Source organism: Schistocerca cancellata, chromosome 3 (assembly GCF_023864275.1).
Source record: "Schistocerca cancellata isolate TAMUIC-IGC-003103 chromosome 3, iqSchCanc2.1, whole genome shotgun sequence".
In the NCBI taxonomy this organism is placed as follows: Eukaryota; Metazoa; Arthropoda; class Insecta; order Orthoptera; family Acrididae; genus Schistocerca; species Schistocerca cancellata.
Window position 1 is genome coordinate 379541309 of NC_064628.1, and position 17764 is coordinate 379559072.

The 17764-nt window shown below is 38.8% G+C and overlaps 1 protein-coding gene across 2 annotated transcripts in view; it reads right to left on the reverse strand.

Annotated features, from left to right (window-relative positions):
• Window positions 1-2793: 2793 nt before the first annotated feature.
• LOC126175076 (calcium-transporting ATPase type 2C member 1) overlaps window positions 2794-17764 on the reverse strand; it is an 84126-nt gene continuing 69155 nt past the window's right edge. For both annotated transcript variants that reach the window (XM_049921603.1, XM_049921604.1), the window contains exons 15-21: window positions 17083-17231; window positions 16832-16998; window positions 15107-15292; window positions 14804-14951; window positions 14585-14680; window positions 11756-11897; window positions 2794-7902 (exon numbers count right to left, since the gene is read on the reverse strand). In XM_049921603.1, coding sequence (XP_049777560.1) covers window positions 7781-7902; window positions 11756-11897; window positions 14585-14680; window positions 14804-14951; window positions 15107-15292; window positions 16832-16998; window positions 17083-17231 — 1010 coding nt within the window. In that variant the 3' untranslated portion in view covers window positions 2794-7780. The remainder of the gene's footprint in view (window positions 7903-11755; window positions 11898-14584; window positions 14681-14803; window positions 14952-15106; window positions 15293-16831; window positions 16999-17082; window positions 17232-17764) is intronic.

Consider the following 17764-nt stretch of genomic DNA (forward strand, 5'->3'; position numbering starts at 1 on the left):
ACAGAAAGTACAAGAAAGATTGGCTGGACCAAACTAAAGAAGACCTTGAATGGCAAGGAGAGCTGTGACGAGGGAGAAAATCTACCAAGACAGAAACAGACTGGTGCAAATCATTCCTTGCTGGAACAGCTCCCTGGTATTGATGACAAAGATGACGACGATAATGGCAACAACTATGACAATGAACATCTACAGCAAAATAAAACAATCTTGTGTAATTCCAGCTCGAGAATGGAAGTGAAAATTTCATGTTCTAGATCCATTCAAGAACATGAACACTTAAAAACAGGATATACAAGGCACTTAAGGATGTGTCTGATGTGTTTTCCATTAACAGAAAAATCATGACTTAGAAAGTTGGGGGAGAGGGGTGGGGGGGGGGGGGGGGTGGGGTGTTAACTAAATATCAGTGATTAAGTGAATCCACACTTTTACTCAAATTATAACTGCCAATGACATAACAACCTTTATGGATCACTATCTGGGCAACAAATATGGATGAGTTGCTCACCAACATGGCCTGCACATGGGGCAGTGTGTTAAAGTTCCTCTGGACTAAACACATTACAGATAACAAAGACTTGGTCAACAAGTCACATTGATCCCCTGATTGATATCTGGACGCACTCAGGCCTGGGCTGAAGCCCCCAGGGGGCAGTGTAGCAAGGATACAGTTGTCGAGGCTATGCTACAGTGTGAAAGATCCCAGCATGACATTACCTCAACATAGATGAAAGCAGGTTAGGGGCTGTGGACTGAGGGAACTAATGCAGTGGATGAAGATGATGGAACACACATACTTTCTTCGGCACCCAGTCCTTGTTACATCACATTTGGCTGAACAGACAATATTGTGGATTTAGAACCCTACTACTTTTGTTTAGGGACCCAAAGATAGATTACTGGAGTCAGAATAAACAAAACCAAATTGGATGTTATAATGTTATCAATAATGTGGTGTAAAATCGAAAAACAGGACATCCTTATTATTGAGGTACATGGTGGAATGAAAATTCAGGAACAGCCTTTGTTGTAAACAAGAAACTGAAAACCACTTTACAGGTGTCTCAGAACTCTCAAGAATGGTACCAAGATTATTTTTAAAAATAAACAAAATATTTCTATGTAGAATTATTTCATGTCCACACAACAACCTATGTGATGAGGAGCTAGAAGGCCTTTATGCAAAATCACACATCTGACAAATGACAGCAAATCCCACTACATGGCAGTGTCTATTAATGCAAAAGTAGCACAAAAACTGAAGACTGATTCTTCAGTGAGTAATTATGGATATAATATTTGACATAACTGAGGACATAGGCAAGTAGAAATAGCTCAAACAATAAATGCTTGCTCTTAACAAATTCAGCAGCCAGCTATCCTCTTTCCCATAAAGCTTACTGTACAAGATTGATAAAAAAAAAGCAAAGATACAAACAGTTCCAATTCAAAATCAACAGGTGAAGCTCTGGTACCAGGATGTTCTGAAGTTCCTTTGTCAGTGTAAGCAAAAATGTACAATAGAATATATTAGTATATTGTCTGTGTAACTCAAAGAGTGTAAGTTTCAAACAGTTTCACTGACAAAGAAATTTCTTCAAGAAAGTGGTTATGATAAATAATACATATCATGTCACACATGTAGCCAACTGAGGCTTAATTTGGGTGGACAGTGGGTGCATGAACAGATATAAATAAAAACCAAAAGTAACAAAGAGGTAGCAATATATTTTCTGGTACATTGAAATTATACAAAATTAAAATTCAAAATGAGAAAAAAATGCTTTTGGTGAATGTGAAATAAGAACAAAATTAAAATAACACTGCAGATATACTGTGATTTTAAAAAGCAAAAGAAAGCTGCACAGACAGCAAATTTCTAAAAATTATTGAAACATTAATATGGCTAAAAATAAAAACTACCAAACCATTGACAAATGTAAAAAAATAAATGTATAACAAATTCTTTAACATTAATGGTTTGTAAACAAAACAACATTTTCTTGAACATTATTAATTACACCCTATGAGACCACTATGTAAGAATGTTTTCATGAGGTAACAAGTACTACACATCAAATACTGTCACTGCCTGTATTTCCTCATTATAAAAACTAGTGTCTTGTTTCCTTTACCTAAAATAATATCATTATATACACCTAGCAACAGTCAAACAAAACGCACTAACTCAGCACCAAGGATAAAAACAGAACATTATCAATGAAACTATTCTTGACAACAAATACATACACATATTTGATCATGCACCAACATTTCCATTCACACATTCATGTACTACACAATCATGCTGAAACACACTGTTGGCTAGTGGCTTCAAGATTAAACTCTCAACCACACCAGAGAACAACTGGGTGTTTCACTGTATTAATATGATTTGCAGGAACAGAACTAATAAATTCATTCATTGTTTCAAATTAGCTTTGTTATTTTGATCAGAACTGGTTATTGTGTTAACTAATCAAAACAGATACTTTTTCCTTATGAAGCAGCCTATTATTCGTGCACCATAACTGAGAAATCTTAATTTATTTTCAAACTGAGTAATAAATACTATGGAAATGAATTTGTGAAAGGCAAACAAGACAATTACCAACATATGGGGAATATGATAAACAGCTGAAAGACATAAATGGGGGCTTTAACAGTACCACACCCAGAGCTACATTCTCTCCATGTTGAGAAGTAAGCTTATTAGGTGACACAGAATCAGGGGAATATAATGTTTTCACTCCCCCTCCCCACAATTATATTGCTCTCTCCTTATGCCACTGTTTGCATCCCACCAAGGACTTTCTACTATTATACAGATTTTGTAAAGGTACTTTTATAAGAAACCTTGACACTTTTTTTTTAACAGGAACAATAAACTAAAGAAAATTTTAAAAAGAAATATTAATTAAAAAGTGTTGATAACTGTGTACTGTCAACAAATTAGATGTGAACCAAATTAGAACTACTTATTTCTATACAGAAATATACAGAAGGCTGTCACAGTATTCTCAAGTTCTGTTTCTTCGGGGAGGGGACGGGAGGAGGGGAGGGGAGGAGGGTGGGGGGTAGGAAAGGCTTTACTCCTGAAATGCAGTGACCAATTGCAGATCAGAATATTACCATCAAATTTGTCTTCTTGTGTAAAACTAAAACCAAGTTATAGTCACATAAATGCCTATTTAACAACAAAAGAAACAAAAAAATTGACTTCATGATCATCAGTTAGAAGATATCCTAAGTGTACAATAAAGTAAAATATCTTCAACAACACTCTTCTTTGCTGAAAATAGATAATGGGTCAGAGTTTACAATGCCATTTCTCTCTTTGTTGGCAGGTAACACAAATTTTATTTAAAAAATAAACATAACAGACAAACTCATTTGCCTCTTTCTTTCACTTGAAATAATGAAGTTGTCATATAAATGTAATTTTTACTAAAAGGAAGTCTGTATATTACTTTGTACCCAAACTTTCTACAATTTTGTAGGCACACTCTGATAACATTTCCAGCTCAAGCAGTTTGTGTTTACAATTAAAACTGCTAAGCATACTCCAATGAAGAAATGTAATTTTTCCACAACAGAATCCATTATAAACAGTCGAATGATCATCAATAAGACCTGCACCAAGGCGGCCGGACCTGCCCCGTAAGGGGCCTCCCAGCCAATTACGCCAAATGCTCATTTCCATTTTCCATTGCTGCCAAAAAAGCAAGCAGTGTTAATTCAAGCAAATGGTTACTGAAATTATAGGTTACATATGGTTTCCTGACAAAAGAAACTGAAGTGCCAGTTCTGTGAAGCTAAAATTAACTTTAGAAATATCAGGAGTCCCTAAAATATTTTAGAGCAATTCATAGGATTTTATAATAATAAATACATAGAACAAATTCATAAGCATTAGCAGCTACAAAAGTAGAAATGTAATTCATAGAACAAAAATTCAAGGAAAATGAATTCAAGTAAAAATGAAAGCCCACTTTGCAAAAATACTGAATCTCAAGCTTCAAAATAAGAACTGCAGGCTTATTTTTCAGAAGCTACAGAGATACAGTAATAACACTGGGTTTGAAAAGTTTGGAATTTAGTTGCATCTTTTTCATGAAGTACACCAGTAACGTCAGAGTCTTTTGTGACCAGACCATTGTATGTACCTCTTACAGATTGCTGCATTGATTTACTTCCTCTACAGCATGTTGCACATAAATGAAGATGTAAATATAACATCAGAATTAATGATAAGTTGACACACCTGACAATTGAAAAAGGAGGAAAAATGGGAAAAACTCAGCTTTTGTGGCTTTTATGTTTTATACTGTCTGACCAAGGAAAGTATTTCCGAAAAAGAGGAATCTGTAAACATCTAATATAAATTCAAGTGTTACAAAGTCTTTTCTGAAGGTATTAGCCAAGACTGTAGCCTTATATGGAAGTGAAATGTGGACGATAGGCAATTAAGACAAGAAGAAGATAGAAGTTTTCAAAATGTGGTGATGCAGAAAAATGCTGAAGATCAGGTGGGTAGGTCAAATACCAAATGAGAAGGTACTGAAGTGGATTGGGGAAAAAAATTTATGGTACAACTCGACTAAAAGAAGGGATAATTTGATAGGGCACATCCTGGGGCATGAAAGAACTGTCAAGTTGGTAATGAAAGGAAGTCTGGAATGGTAAAAATTTGTAGAGGGAGACCAATGCAGTAAGGGCATTCAAACGGATGTGTGTTGCAGCAGTTATTCAGAGGTGAAGAAGCTTGCACAGGACAGATTAGTACAGAGAGCAACATCAGTCTTCGGACTGAAGACCACAACAACAGACAGAGGAACTTCAACAGCTCAAATGAACAGTACAATGTTTCAGGTCAATAGCAGGCTTGAAAAAGAAAATTACAGAAAATTTGCTGCATATTTATCAAGCAAACACTGTTCACGAAAACATCACATATAAAAAGAAACAGATACAGACTAAGCTTCTACAATTTATATAGGAAAAAGGCTACGGAAAACTGATAATTTATCAAACAAGTGCTATTACTCTTAAATTAGCTATGGAAACTTTCCTCAAAATCTAAAAGAATTTAAAGTATCTGGTGCAATAGACTGCTTTTTAATTCAAGTCCAAATGGAAAAGCACTAAATTTTCTTAAATAACATACTTCAGTATTTCAAGAAAAGAGAACTTTGGCATTTACAAATGCTGTAATTTGAATAATACTTCTATACAACACATTATGATCAGAACCACATCATGCACTCTGTAAATTATAGTACTTTTGAAAAATATGCTATACATTTATTTCTAGTAAGTACACTTGTACGATTACAACTGGCTATTCAATAATCTGGTCAGTTATTAAAAGGTACACAATTCTTTGTCTGAACAGTACTGAAAAAGACACAAAATTTCTTCACAGACATCTCACACAAAGTAAAATGGAACATGTCAACTAATACTTGGCAACAGATTCTTGAGTTTTTCGATCTATTTACTGTTTTTCTTATCATCCGGGACAACAAATTCTACATAAAAGAAATGTATTTACTTCCAATCTTCTGTAAATATGAAATAATCTAAAATATTGAATTTAAGAATCAATAATCTGTCTCGTGTACAAGTAAGTCTTGTTTTATCAAAAAACCTAATTAAGTACTCATGACCAACTAAAATATTAACACTGTCATAGCCTTCACTTTGTGACAAGAAATTACAATATTATAACTAAATTTCTGGATTTGTTCCACAGTTCATAAATGCATTTTAAGAAAATCAAGAAAACAATCCCCAGTGTCAAATATATTGTATTTACAAAAGAATCATTATGGTATAACCTACTTCTTAGAACAACAGTTTATTAAAGATGTAACATCACGTAACAGTGCAAAGATCAATTAGAAGAATAGAAATACTGAGAAGGCGCTCTGTACTTATGCCTACACACAACACATGGAACAATGAATGTCAACAAAAACTATCTTACTATATCACACACAGTTGTCACCCCACACATATACTGACAACATTAAATGATTCTAAATAGTGTCAATAGTTTTCAACATAATATATTCAGTTATCACATTTGTGTAATCTATAAAAGTTCTAAAGCATATATGCAGTTTACTATTATTTAACTAGTGGGAATCAGTTACTTTTCTATTAGTAGTGCCTTGGCCACACATTAAGGTGACGTACTTCTATAACCACAGGATAGTTTTATAGAACGTCTTACAGTACAAACTGCAACACAGGAATCTTTTGAATTCTTCCACTACATGAAATTTCACATCGTGTGTTTGATAAGAAATGCACTAGAAACTACAGTTCTGCAACTCTGATCTATGTAAGGTAACTACCAGTGAACTTCATCACGATTAAAACACTTGGCTATTATTCTGCAAGAAAGACATATTATAACAGGAGCTCACTAACCATTTTCTTCTGCACATTATGCTGGACAGAAATCATCGGCTACAATTTTGGAATTTGCTAGCCAGCATTCATTCTTGTGCAAATATATTTTTGAAAATGAGAATGAATAAAATGTTATGATTATCTTCATTTATAATGCAAAACCAGAACTCCACAGGCCAATAATATGGAAAGTGCAATTATTAATACACATTACAATGAATTCAACTGTAGGTTGATATGATACAAAATCAGTAGACACAAATACCTAGAGTTGCAAAGATGTATCTTCTTAAGATTAAATCATTTTATCACAGCTGAAAACAGAAATTAAGAAGACAATGTTATAGGGAATGATATTAAAATACTAATGTTGAAATTTTTAAGCATGGTAAAGAAGAAAACTGACATACAGGTATAACACTGTTCTCCCAGCTCTCCTCACTAAGGACCTGGTCACGCTATATAAGGCTGCATCTATTTAGGGCTTGGCCCTTTATAGAAACATCCTTTTACAAAAATCATTATAGTGGCATTAAGCAATTTTTAAGCTGGTGACAGATGCCTTGCACAGCTAGCTTCTTAAAACTTCATTCACAGTTACATTCTCTCTTAGTTTATCATCTGCAAATATTTACAGAAAGCACCAATCACTTTTCAGGATCATCTACCATCTATAAGATTATAATGTTCATTAAAGATTTACAAAGTTAGAAAAAATACTCAAAGGAAGGAAACACACACAACCACTGTATAGTGTCCCCTGTATATCACAATAAAAATGGGCAAGAGAGACACACCATTGTTCAATGATGTAACAGTTCACTTTGCTTTTGTTTCAAGTAAGTAACTGTCAATTCTTGCTTTCCTCCATCACAGCTCCACCTGCAGTGTTATTTTTTCAGTTGCTTGTATCTAATAAATAAAGTACAAATTAATAAGAAAAATTCAATGCAAAAGCACATTACTCTCAAAAAATGTAAATAATTTATACATCCTTCAACTATGTAGAATATGCATCAATGGTACTTATCAAAAGCATTACCACAGGAAACTTCAATAACTTCTATGACAGCATGAATGTTAACTAGTGCTTATAAAAATATAAATAATGCAAAATGATGAATGAAAAATAAATATACAAATAATTGAAGTTTCCCTTAGTCACCAACAAATGCCACAAAATTCTAGTCACTATTACGGATTTTCTGAATGGTTCACCAATAAAGTCTTTCTCATTTTGATTTTTGTACCAGAAGAGACCACCTCAAGACAGATACTGGGCTGCATACTGACAGTACCAGTTCTGTGACTGTATATTTTAGTCGACTCGGGCCTTGCTTCTGGTTTTCCTTAACTGTCATACGAAGTCAAGTTCAGATTTGAAAGCCTTCTGACGCTTCTCCAGATGCCTCTCCATAAACTTCTTCAGCTCAGAAACAACAAACACTGTTGACGTCAGACTGACGAGGAACAAAATATCTGCACAAAAATGAAAGCAAAATTAGGTCCTGCACTCAGAACACAGCTCCGCTGTACATGATACGATAAGGGAGGCAGCAGATAAATAATCAAGAAACATTCCTGAACATCAATCGCTAAATGTATTTAAACAACATTATAAAGATATGGCCAAAACACTATCTGTGTCAGTCCTCTCAGATGATGCATGTACATGACACAGAAATGAGGAATGAAAATAAAGAAATGCAAAAGTAGCAATGTTAAAGTTGTCCTTGAGCAAACGTCCAACTGCTTAGAAAAAATTGGTTCTTTTCACAGAAAAAAATCAGCAAGTCCTTATCTAAACATAGTCCAGTAGATTAAGGTTAGTCTCACAAAAATCAAAAGACTTTCTTAAACTATGCAGGTTTCCAAATTCTTAATTCAATAACCTAGTCTGTGTGTGCATGCCATTTCTACAGGAAAGTGTCATTTCAAAAGGACTGCCTTCTTCATTTACTCAGATGCACTCTTAATTCCACATTTATGAACTGTAAAACGCCACTCTCAACATAAAACTAGAACAAAAGGAAATGGGGATAAGGGGCTAGAAATGTCTGTTTATGTCCAATCTCTCTAACTTCATTTTAAATATAAATGTTACAGGTATGTATACAACAGAAAGCAGAATATTTTAAGACTTCTCTATACAGATTTCATCTTTAGATTTAATGGTATTGTTTAATTTGATGAACGAGTGAAAAGAAATTTTGCTGGAGAAACAAAGAAATTCACAAAATTGTTGTTTATATCTTACCAAACTCTTCCACTATGACCACTTGCTAACAAGTCAACAATACAATTAAACGATAATTAATTGAAACCCTCAGCTGCCGACAGGTGGTGTTGATATACCTCAATGGGGACAGCCGAAAATGTGTGCCCCGTATGTAGATCGTGAACAGCTCTGGGAAGGCGGACGGCTCTGGGAAGGCGGACGGCTCTGGGAAGGCGGACGGCTCTGGGAAGGCGGACGGCTCTGGGAAGGCGGACGGCTCTGGGAAGGCGGACGGCTCTGGGAAGGCGGACGGCTCTGGGAAGGCGGACGGCTCTGGGAAGGCGGACGGCTCTGGGAAGGCGGACGGCTCTGGGAAGGCGGACGGCTCTGGGAAGGCGGACGGCTCTGGGAAGGCGGACGGCTCTGGGAAGGCGGACGGCTCTGGGAAGGCGGACGGCTCTGGGAAGGCGGACGGCTCTGGGAAGGCGGACGGCTCTGGGAAGGCGGACGGCTCTGGGAAGGCGGACGGCTCTGGGAAGGCGGACGGCTCTGGGAAGGCGGACGGCTCTGGGAAGGCGGACGGCTCTGGGAAGGCGGACGGCTCTGGGAAGGCGGACGGCTCTGGGAAGGCGGACGGCTCTGGGAAGGCGGACGGCTCTGGGAAGGCGGACGGCTCTGGGAAGGCGGACGGCTCTGGGAAGGCGGACGGCTCTGGGAAGGCGGACGGCTCTGGGAAGGCGGACGGCTCTGGGAAGGCGGACGGCTCTGGGAAGGCGGACGGCTCTGGGAAGGCGGACGGCTCTGGGAAGGCGGACGGCTCTGGGAAGGCGGACGGCTCTGGGAAGGCGGACGGCTCTGGGAAGGCGGACGGCTCTGGGAAGGCGGACGGCTCTGGGAAGGCGGACGGCTCTGGGAAGGCGGACGGCTCTGGGAAGGCGGACGGCTCTGGGAAGGCGGACGGCTCTGGGAAGGCGGACGGCTCTGGGAAGGCGGACGGCTCTGGGAAGGCGGACGGCTCTGGGAAGGCGGACGGCTCTGGGAAGGCGGACGGCTCTGGGAAGGCGGACGGCTCTGGGAAGGCGGACGGCTCTGGGAAGGCGGACGGCTCTGGGAAGGCGGACGGCTCTGGGAAGGCGGACGGCTCTGGGAAGGCGGACGGCTCTGGGAAGGCGGACGGCTCTGGGAAGGCGGACGGCTCTGGGAAGGCGGACGGCTCTGGGAAGGCGGACGGCTCTGGGAAGGCGGACGGCTCTGGGAAGGCGGACGGCTCTGGGAAGGCGGACGGCTCTGGGAAGGCGGACGGCTCTGGGAAGGCGGACGGCTCTGGGAAGGCGGACGGCTCTGGGAAGGCGGACGGCTCTGGGAAGGCGGACGGCTCTGGGAAGGCGGACGGCTCTGGGAAGGCGGACGGCTCTGGGAAGGCGGACGGCTCTGGGAAGGCGGACGGCTCTGGGAAGGCGGACGGCTCTGGGAAGGCGGACGGCTCTGGGAAGGCGGACGGCTCTGGGAAGGCGGACGGCTCTGGGAAGGCGGACGGCTCTGGGAAGGCGGACGGCTCTGGGAAGGCGGACGGCTCTGGGAAGGCGGACGGCTCTGGGAAGGCGGACGGCTCTGGGAAGGCGGACGGCTCTGGGAAGGCGGACGGCTCTGGGAAGGCGGACGGCTCTGGGAAGGCGGACGGCTCTGGGAAGGCGGACGGCTCTGGGAAGGCGGACGGCTCTGGGAAGGCGGACGGCTCTGGGAAGGCGGACGGCTCTGGGAAGGCGGACGGCTCTGGGAAGGCGGACGGCTCTGGGAAGGCGGACGGCTCTGGGAAGGCGGACGGCTCTGGGAAGGCGGACAGCTCTGGGAAGGCGGACAGCTCTGGGAAGGCGGACAGCTCTGGGAAGGCGGACAGCTCTGGGAAGGCGGACAGCTCTGGGAAGGCGGGCAGCTCTGGGAAGGCGGACAGCTCTGGGAACGTGGTCAGTTGGGAATGTGGGTCTCATGGGAAGCGTGCAAGGGATAAGTCCCTGTAGTCACGACATTCCTCTGCATCCTCGGTGGCTCAGATGGATAGTGTGTCTGCCTTGTAAGCACGAGATCCTGGGTTTGAGTCCCAGTCAGGGCACACATTTTCGGCTGTCCCCATCGAGGTATATCAACAACCCCTGTCGATAGCTGAGGGATTCAATTAATTGTCATTTATTCTAGAGAAGCTGCACAGTCATCAATGTTATCTGTTCTTTCGAGAACATTGACTATCTTCATATAAATACAATTAAAAATGGGAAACAGAAATGTTTTCCCAATGTATTATTCTGTATCCACCTACAAATACCAATCATTTGTATTTTATGGCAGTCTGGGATTTTCACAGAGTGACCAATAGCATGTATTTGTGTGTCCAGCTGGGCTGACAATTCTAATTTTCTATGCAATATTTAAAACCTGCTAACCCAGTTATCATCTTCCAGTGCTAAGAGAGAGTAACAATGTGTGTCTGGGTGGGAGGGGGGGGGGGGGGGGGGTGCACTCTGATGGCAAAGAATAAGCATGCACATAAGACCAAAACTAAAATGGCATTTTTCTCTCTACAAGACCAAACCACACAGAACATAGTAAATGTGACAATGTCACTTTCAAAGATTGTGCGAAAAAAGCAGAATCTTTGATTTGGCTGGACATAAAGAAACAAACATACTGTATACACACTCACCTACTGCTTCAAAGGTACCCACACAGTTGTGTATCCCATACCTTGATAAATGATAATACAGTATTCATCAGGTGTCAGTAATTACAGTGTGACAATGGAATTGGGAATCCATCTGGCTATAAGAGAAATACAATTTTGAAATGTTCTTTGACTCTTAAGTGCCTCTATAGATATTGTTTTGTTTCAGTTTCCCTTCTGCCTAAACTGTGACTCTTAGGTTTATGAAGTTTAACCAGAAGCGAAAAATTCGTACAACAGGAACAGAAACCCTGTCTACATAAGACACGCAGTTCCACAAGGTGAATGAAATTACACTTGGAATTTCATCTAATATCTTTAAAAGTGACATATGGCTTTCAGTTTTAGACTTCTGATTTAAAATTGTGAAAAAACTTATGGATAATGATTATTATTACCTGTAAGTGTAAGAGCTTCAGTTTGGAACACCTTCTGAAGGGGTGGGAAATAGACAACAAGCATCTGACCTAACACAGAAAGTGACACCGCAAGCAGAAACATTTTATTACTCAGGAGACCAACTGTGAACACTGATTTAGTCTGTAAAAGAAAAAAAAAAAAAGATCACACATCAACAAAGTAACACTAAAAAATACTTGCAACAAACAGAAACTAATGATTATTTCCTTGTGTGCTTGCACTTCCAAATTTTTACATTAACCTGGGGATAAGTGTACATTTTATTATGGAATATCATTTAATCAAAGTGCTGCATTAGAATAAGTGACTTGGTGATATACAGTACTGATGTGAGGTATGAAACAGTATACATGGTTTGTATAGTGTGATGTGAAGCTGATATGATGTTCCATTAACTTTGACTGTAGTGATTACACTTGGTTTTTGTAGATACTTTACTATAAATGTGTTGTTATGTCACCAAAACTTTCATTACACATCATTTACTGTCTTCTCTATACCTACAAACTTCAGTGTCATGACTGCTGCTATGACCCTCCTGTCCATGGACCCTATATAAAAGGAGTATGATGCAAAACTCACGTGCTTCAATTTTCACATAAATCTAGACAGGGACACCATATTTTTTAGCATGCTGAATGGCACCAACATGACATTCTTTATTTCAATGATATGACAAAATGCACACTATCATTTTTCGTTAAACATAGGATATTGTGAAGTTACATGGTTGGTAAGTTGCTGAGGACTCTAGCAGTGAAAGACTTTTTCTGGAGTTGGTATCAGCTTTCCTTAAGATATATGATTATTTTATCCGACTAATAGTTTCAAAGGGAAACATGTAATTTTATTTTACTTCAAATAAAGTCATTTATTCATTTATTTCACACTGAAAGTCCATGACATAATATGGTATAGTATAAATGAGTTTAAAAATGCTTGTTTGTAGCTGAAAAAAATTCTCATAGCTGTTTTTGCAGGTTTCTTTTTCTTTTTTTTTCTTAAATTTCCACATTTACAACATGTTTTGGACCCAGCCCATCATCTGGTGACCTGTCAGCACTTAAAATTTGGGATTACAATTACAATTTACGTTGATTTCTTCCATCTCAGCATTTCTTCACAGTAACTATTCTTCACTCTGTTTTAGTTTCCAACGCCTCTGCCACACACCGTCAGGTGGCTTGTGGAGTATGGATGTAGATGTAGACCTGTCACTGTCTTACCCATCTATTTTTCACTGTCCCTGTCCCACCTCTGTTACATACAATGCACTTAGCTTTTCACTCTTACGAACTCACGTGTGATGTTTAAGCATCATCTCTGTCTTGCATATTACCCTGTCTTCCACCTTTAAGCTCTCATGTTTTCAAATCACATCTGATGCAATCCCCAACAATCAGTTTTTTCTTCTCATCCCATGCGGTAAGTCTCCCCTGACCTGAGTTCCCGAGTTCTACCCCTTTTCCTAGACCTCTCCAGTCCTTTTCCTTGACTCCTCTTCCCTTCCCTTCAATCCTTCAGCTTGAAGAAGGAGCCACAGGCTCCGAAAGCTTGCCTAATTACAAACCTATTTTATGTGTGTGTTCTGCCACCACTTGGTGAGTAGATTTTTTTTATCTATCCAATTAAAAATAATACATATAATAATATAACATATAATAAATACAAATAATACATATAATAAACAATATATAATACAAATAATAAACATCCCAATAATGCAAATGCAAATACACACAACTGCAAGGCTTACACACATACAAAAATAATAATAAAAAATCGAAGATGTCAAAATAGGCAAAACTGTGCATATCACATCCAATTATATAAGCTTAAGAGGCTGTTGTAAATGCTGCACATCAAGAAATGCATTTGGTATATCAGGTGCAATAACTTCCCACTTGCAAAGACAGAAACCAACTGTACCAGAGCCAGAGCTGCAGTTAATGCACACTGTGGCCAATGTAGGGCACCTTGGGCTAGCACAATGTCAGGTGGCCAAATTTTTATTGTTGGCACATCACCAGACCATGGCCTGAGCCAGAAACATGTTCCGAATGTGGAAATAAAAAAATAAAAAACAGCTACGAGATATTTGCAGCAACCAACAAGCATTTTTGGAGTAACTTTTGCCACTGATTTATTTCAGAAGAGGACAAGAAGTATTAAAGACAGGAAATGAAACAGCTTGACTGTAGAGCAAGGGCAATCTCTTCAGCCATGACAATGCAGCTGTACAGAAATACCTTCCTGTATGTATGTGTACTCTATAAGTACAAAGAAGGATTTGTCTCAAAGCTAGGAAAGTTCTAAGTGTTATTTATGTGCCTCCAACAATTTAGGGCCTTAACTATTTGTTACCAATAACCTTAAGTCCTCAAATTATTTATATTCCACCAAGGACTTTGTTATCATATTAATAATGTAAACTATTTTATTTATGCTTTTCAGTCAGTAAATTGAGTAAGAAAATATGAAGTATAGACAATTAGTTTATTACATTAGACTTCAAAAGAAACTAGCAAAGAAAAATTTTTTCTGATCTTTGAATTAATTCTGCAGCAGTAACAGAGTACTAAAAACAAAACTAAACTAAAATCTTTTACACTGAAATAATAGTGACTCTTAAGGGGAGAGGGGGGAGAGGGGGGGGGGGGGGGAGAGAGAGAGAGAGAGAGAGAGAGAGAGAGAGAGAGAGAGAGAGAGAGAGAGATTTGATTAAAAATACATGAATCTTAAGACTGAACAATAAAATTAAATCTTTTTTTTCCTATGAAACTAAATTTATAAAATGAAATACAGACCTGTGACCGGCAGCTAAGGGCATTGAACATGTCGAAGAATACAAAACATGTGAATGTCATTGTTGTGTCCCTCGGTGTTATAACATTATCGCTCATCTGCAAAAGTAGGAGATGTGTTAGTCCAGAGGGAAATAGTGCAACACACGACTAACTCTTGCAGCACAAGACAAACTCTTATCACCAGAGAACTGAAAATTACTAGGAACATTTTCACGGTACCTCTCTCTTGAAAACCCATAAGGTTCCAGCTATAATTATAAGAGCTGACAACAGCACATTCAGTATAAGTGATTTGGTGATCATTGGCTCCTTAACATTTCTAGGTTTTTGTTTGGTGACATCCTTGTCTACTGGTTCAACGCCAAGACTAGGAGAAAAAGAGTTCATTAGTAGCCACCACTGAAGGAAATAATGTAATAAGAAGCAGCTTATTAAATTAATAATATCTCTATTCCTTATATTAGCTATAAAAAAGAGTTAACTAGTTTTTGTTGGAAAATTGCTAGATAAGTAGCAACTTACCTCTGAGCTGGTGGACCATCCATAATAATATTAATCCACAGAATCTGCATTGCATTTAAGGGATTTGGTATTCCCATCAAAGTTGAAAGTGCTATAAGTGAAAGAGCTGCTATACTAGTACTCAGTTGAAATCTGACAAAATTTCTGATGTTGTAGAATATACCCTTCCCTTCTTCAATTGAAGATCTGAAAGTTGAGGAAAAATCTTTTTTTTTAATACTTATATGAGTTTAAGACAATGTCAAACAAAATATTAAATAACTGCTCTAGGTGAATAAATTCACAACAACAAAGGAAAATCTATCATCAATCCAAAAGTTGGTTTAAACACAACAATGTTTTACTACAATTTTAGTAACAATTCTAGTTCAGTGTATCTGGAAAGGTGCATTCAATAATTATGGAAAATTGTAAGTTGGTGTCTCAAAAATTTTCCAAGATATTGGGTCACAAAATTCGATAATTTAACATTGGCAGAATAGGACATACAATGTCCCATGAAAAACTTTTTCGTTCTATTTGTGTGACTATCAACAACTCAACTATAAGGGCATTACTCCTCCCATTACTTTTATTCCACTTTATATCACATCCACTGTCTATTCAAAAACTTTAATCTCAACAGGATGTAGCCATGTCATATTTTTTGTCAAAATTAGTTTTCACATGTATCAAAATCCACAGCTGGACATGTTGATGGATATCCTCCTTCCACAGTGAGTTTTGACTTTGCAGCAGAGTGTGTGCCAGTTTGGAACTTCCTAGCACATCAAAACTCTGTGCTGAATCGGGATTCAAACCTGAGAGTTTTGTATATCATGAGCAAGCACCCGACCGATCGTGCCAGCAAAGCCCACCCTCAAAGCTTTATTTCTACCAGTACCTCATTTCCTATTTTTTAAATTGCAGACTTTCCCCTACAGACCTTGCAGGAAGGTCCTAGAAGGAAGGATACTGTGTAGAGATGGCTTAGTCAAAACTTAAGGGACTGTTTTCAGAATAAATTTTCATTCTGGAGTGAACTGTGCACCGATATGAAACTTCCTGGCAAATATGAGCTGTGTGCTGGATCAGGACCCTAACCTGTAACCTTTGAGAAGTTTGGAAGGCAGATGAAGAGGTATCAGCACATGTACGCTGTGAGGCCAGGTCATGGGTCGTGCTCGGAAAACTCCATTGGTAGACCGCTTGCCCACATATGGCATAGGTCCTAGGTTTGATTCTTGGTCCAGCAAACAGTTTTAATCAGCCAGGATATTTCAGAATCACACTTGCCTCATTTTCACACAACCATACCAAAAGCAAAAAGTTCAATGTACTGGAAAGTACAAATGACTGATAATAGAACTCAGTAATTTATATAAACAAAATAAGTTAAGAACTCAATAAATGAATAATAACAATTGATTGTAAAAGAAAGATTTTCAGATGAGTAAAGGGCCAAGATGGTTTTAAGAGAAGCATTCTATATTAAAGGGCATCTCTGCCCCAAGTATATTGTGTCCATTTTTTTATATTAGAAATATTCACACAAAATAAAATACCACTAATCATGTGAAACCACTTTTCTACCATCCCTGAGTAAAACTTTGCTAAGAGCAACATGGCTCATGGTCTTTCCGGATAAATCTCATTTTCTGTGCATCATTTAAGTACTATTTCCATAAAAATATGTGCACAATGAAATTACTTATCTTTGTTTTTAATACATATAATGCTACTTACATAATGGTGTGAAAATCATCATCAACAAGAATCATGTCTGCTGCTTCTTTGCACACATCAGTCCCATTCTTTCCCATTGCAATCCCAATGTCAGCTTTCTTCAGAGCTACGCCATCATTTACTCCATCTCCTGTCATTCCAACAATCATGCCATTCCTCTGAAATGCCTGATCACATACAACATAAAATGATAAAGCTTGCAGTTTCTGCAGAAATAAATAATGTGAGAAATATTGCACAATCTGAATTACCTTAACTATACATAGTTTGTGGCGTGGAGTGACTCTGTAAAACACGCTAACACTGTTCACTATCTGTTCCAGCTGATGATCAGTCATTGAGTCTATCTGATCTCCGGACAGTACCTGGCTGTGGATAGTATCTAGGCCAATCATTGAAGCTGCAAACAACAAATGAAATCTTATTCCAGAATACAGTTACACAATTTACCAGCTATAGAGATACTGTTCAATATTTGCAAATATAAGCATTTAGATGTTAAAACTAAGGATTTACCACACCACACAAACTTACTTGTATCTATTTCTAATCTCTTTTATGAATGTTTCTGTCACAATGTTCTATAAATTATTCTATAGAAGGTGTTACTGAAACATGTAGAGATCTCTAGAAAGAATCTGTATAACTGTGAATATATCTCTAAACAACACTGGCTGGTGAATATCAAGGCAGCACAGAAGGAAGGTGTTAATATTGCAATATGGCAATCTTTGCTGGAATAGGCTTGGTCATTACTGACATGTGCAGGGAAATCTGGCAATGGGTGATAAAAGGCAAAGAATTTTGTCAACTGACTTTCCAACCATGGAACAGTAAACCATACACCTTGATTTTACCTCCTGAAACATATGTTACATAAAAACAAACAGATGAGCATTAGAAATTGACCTAAGAAAGCATCTGATGCATAAC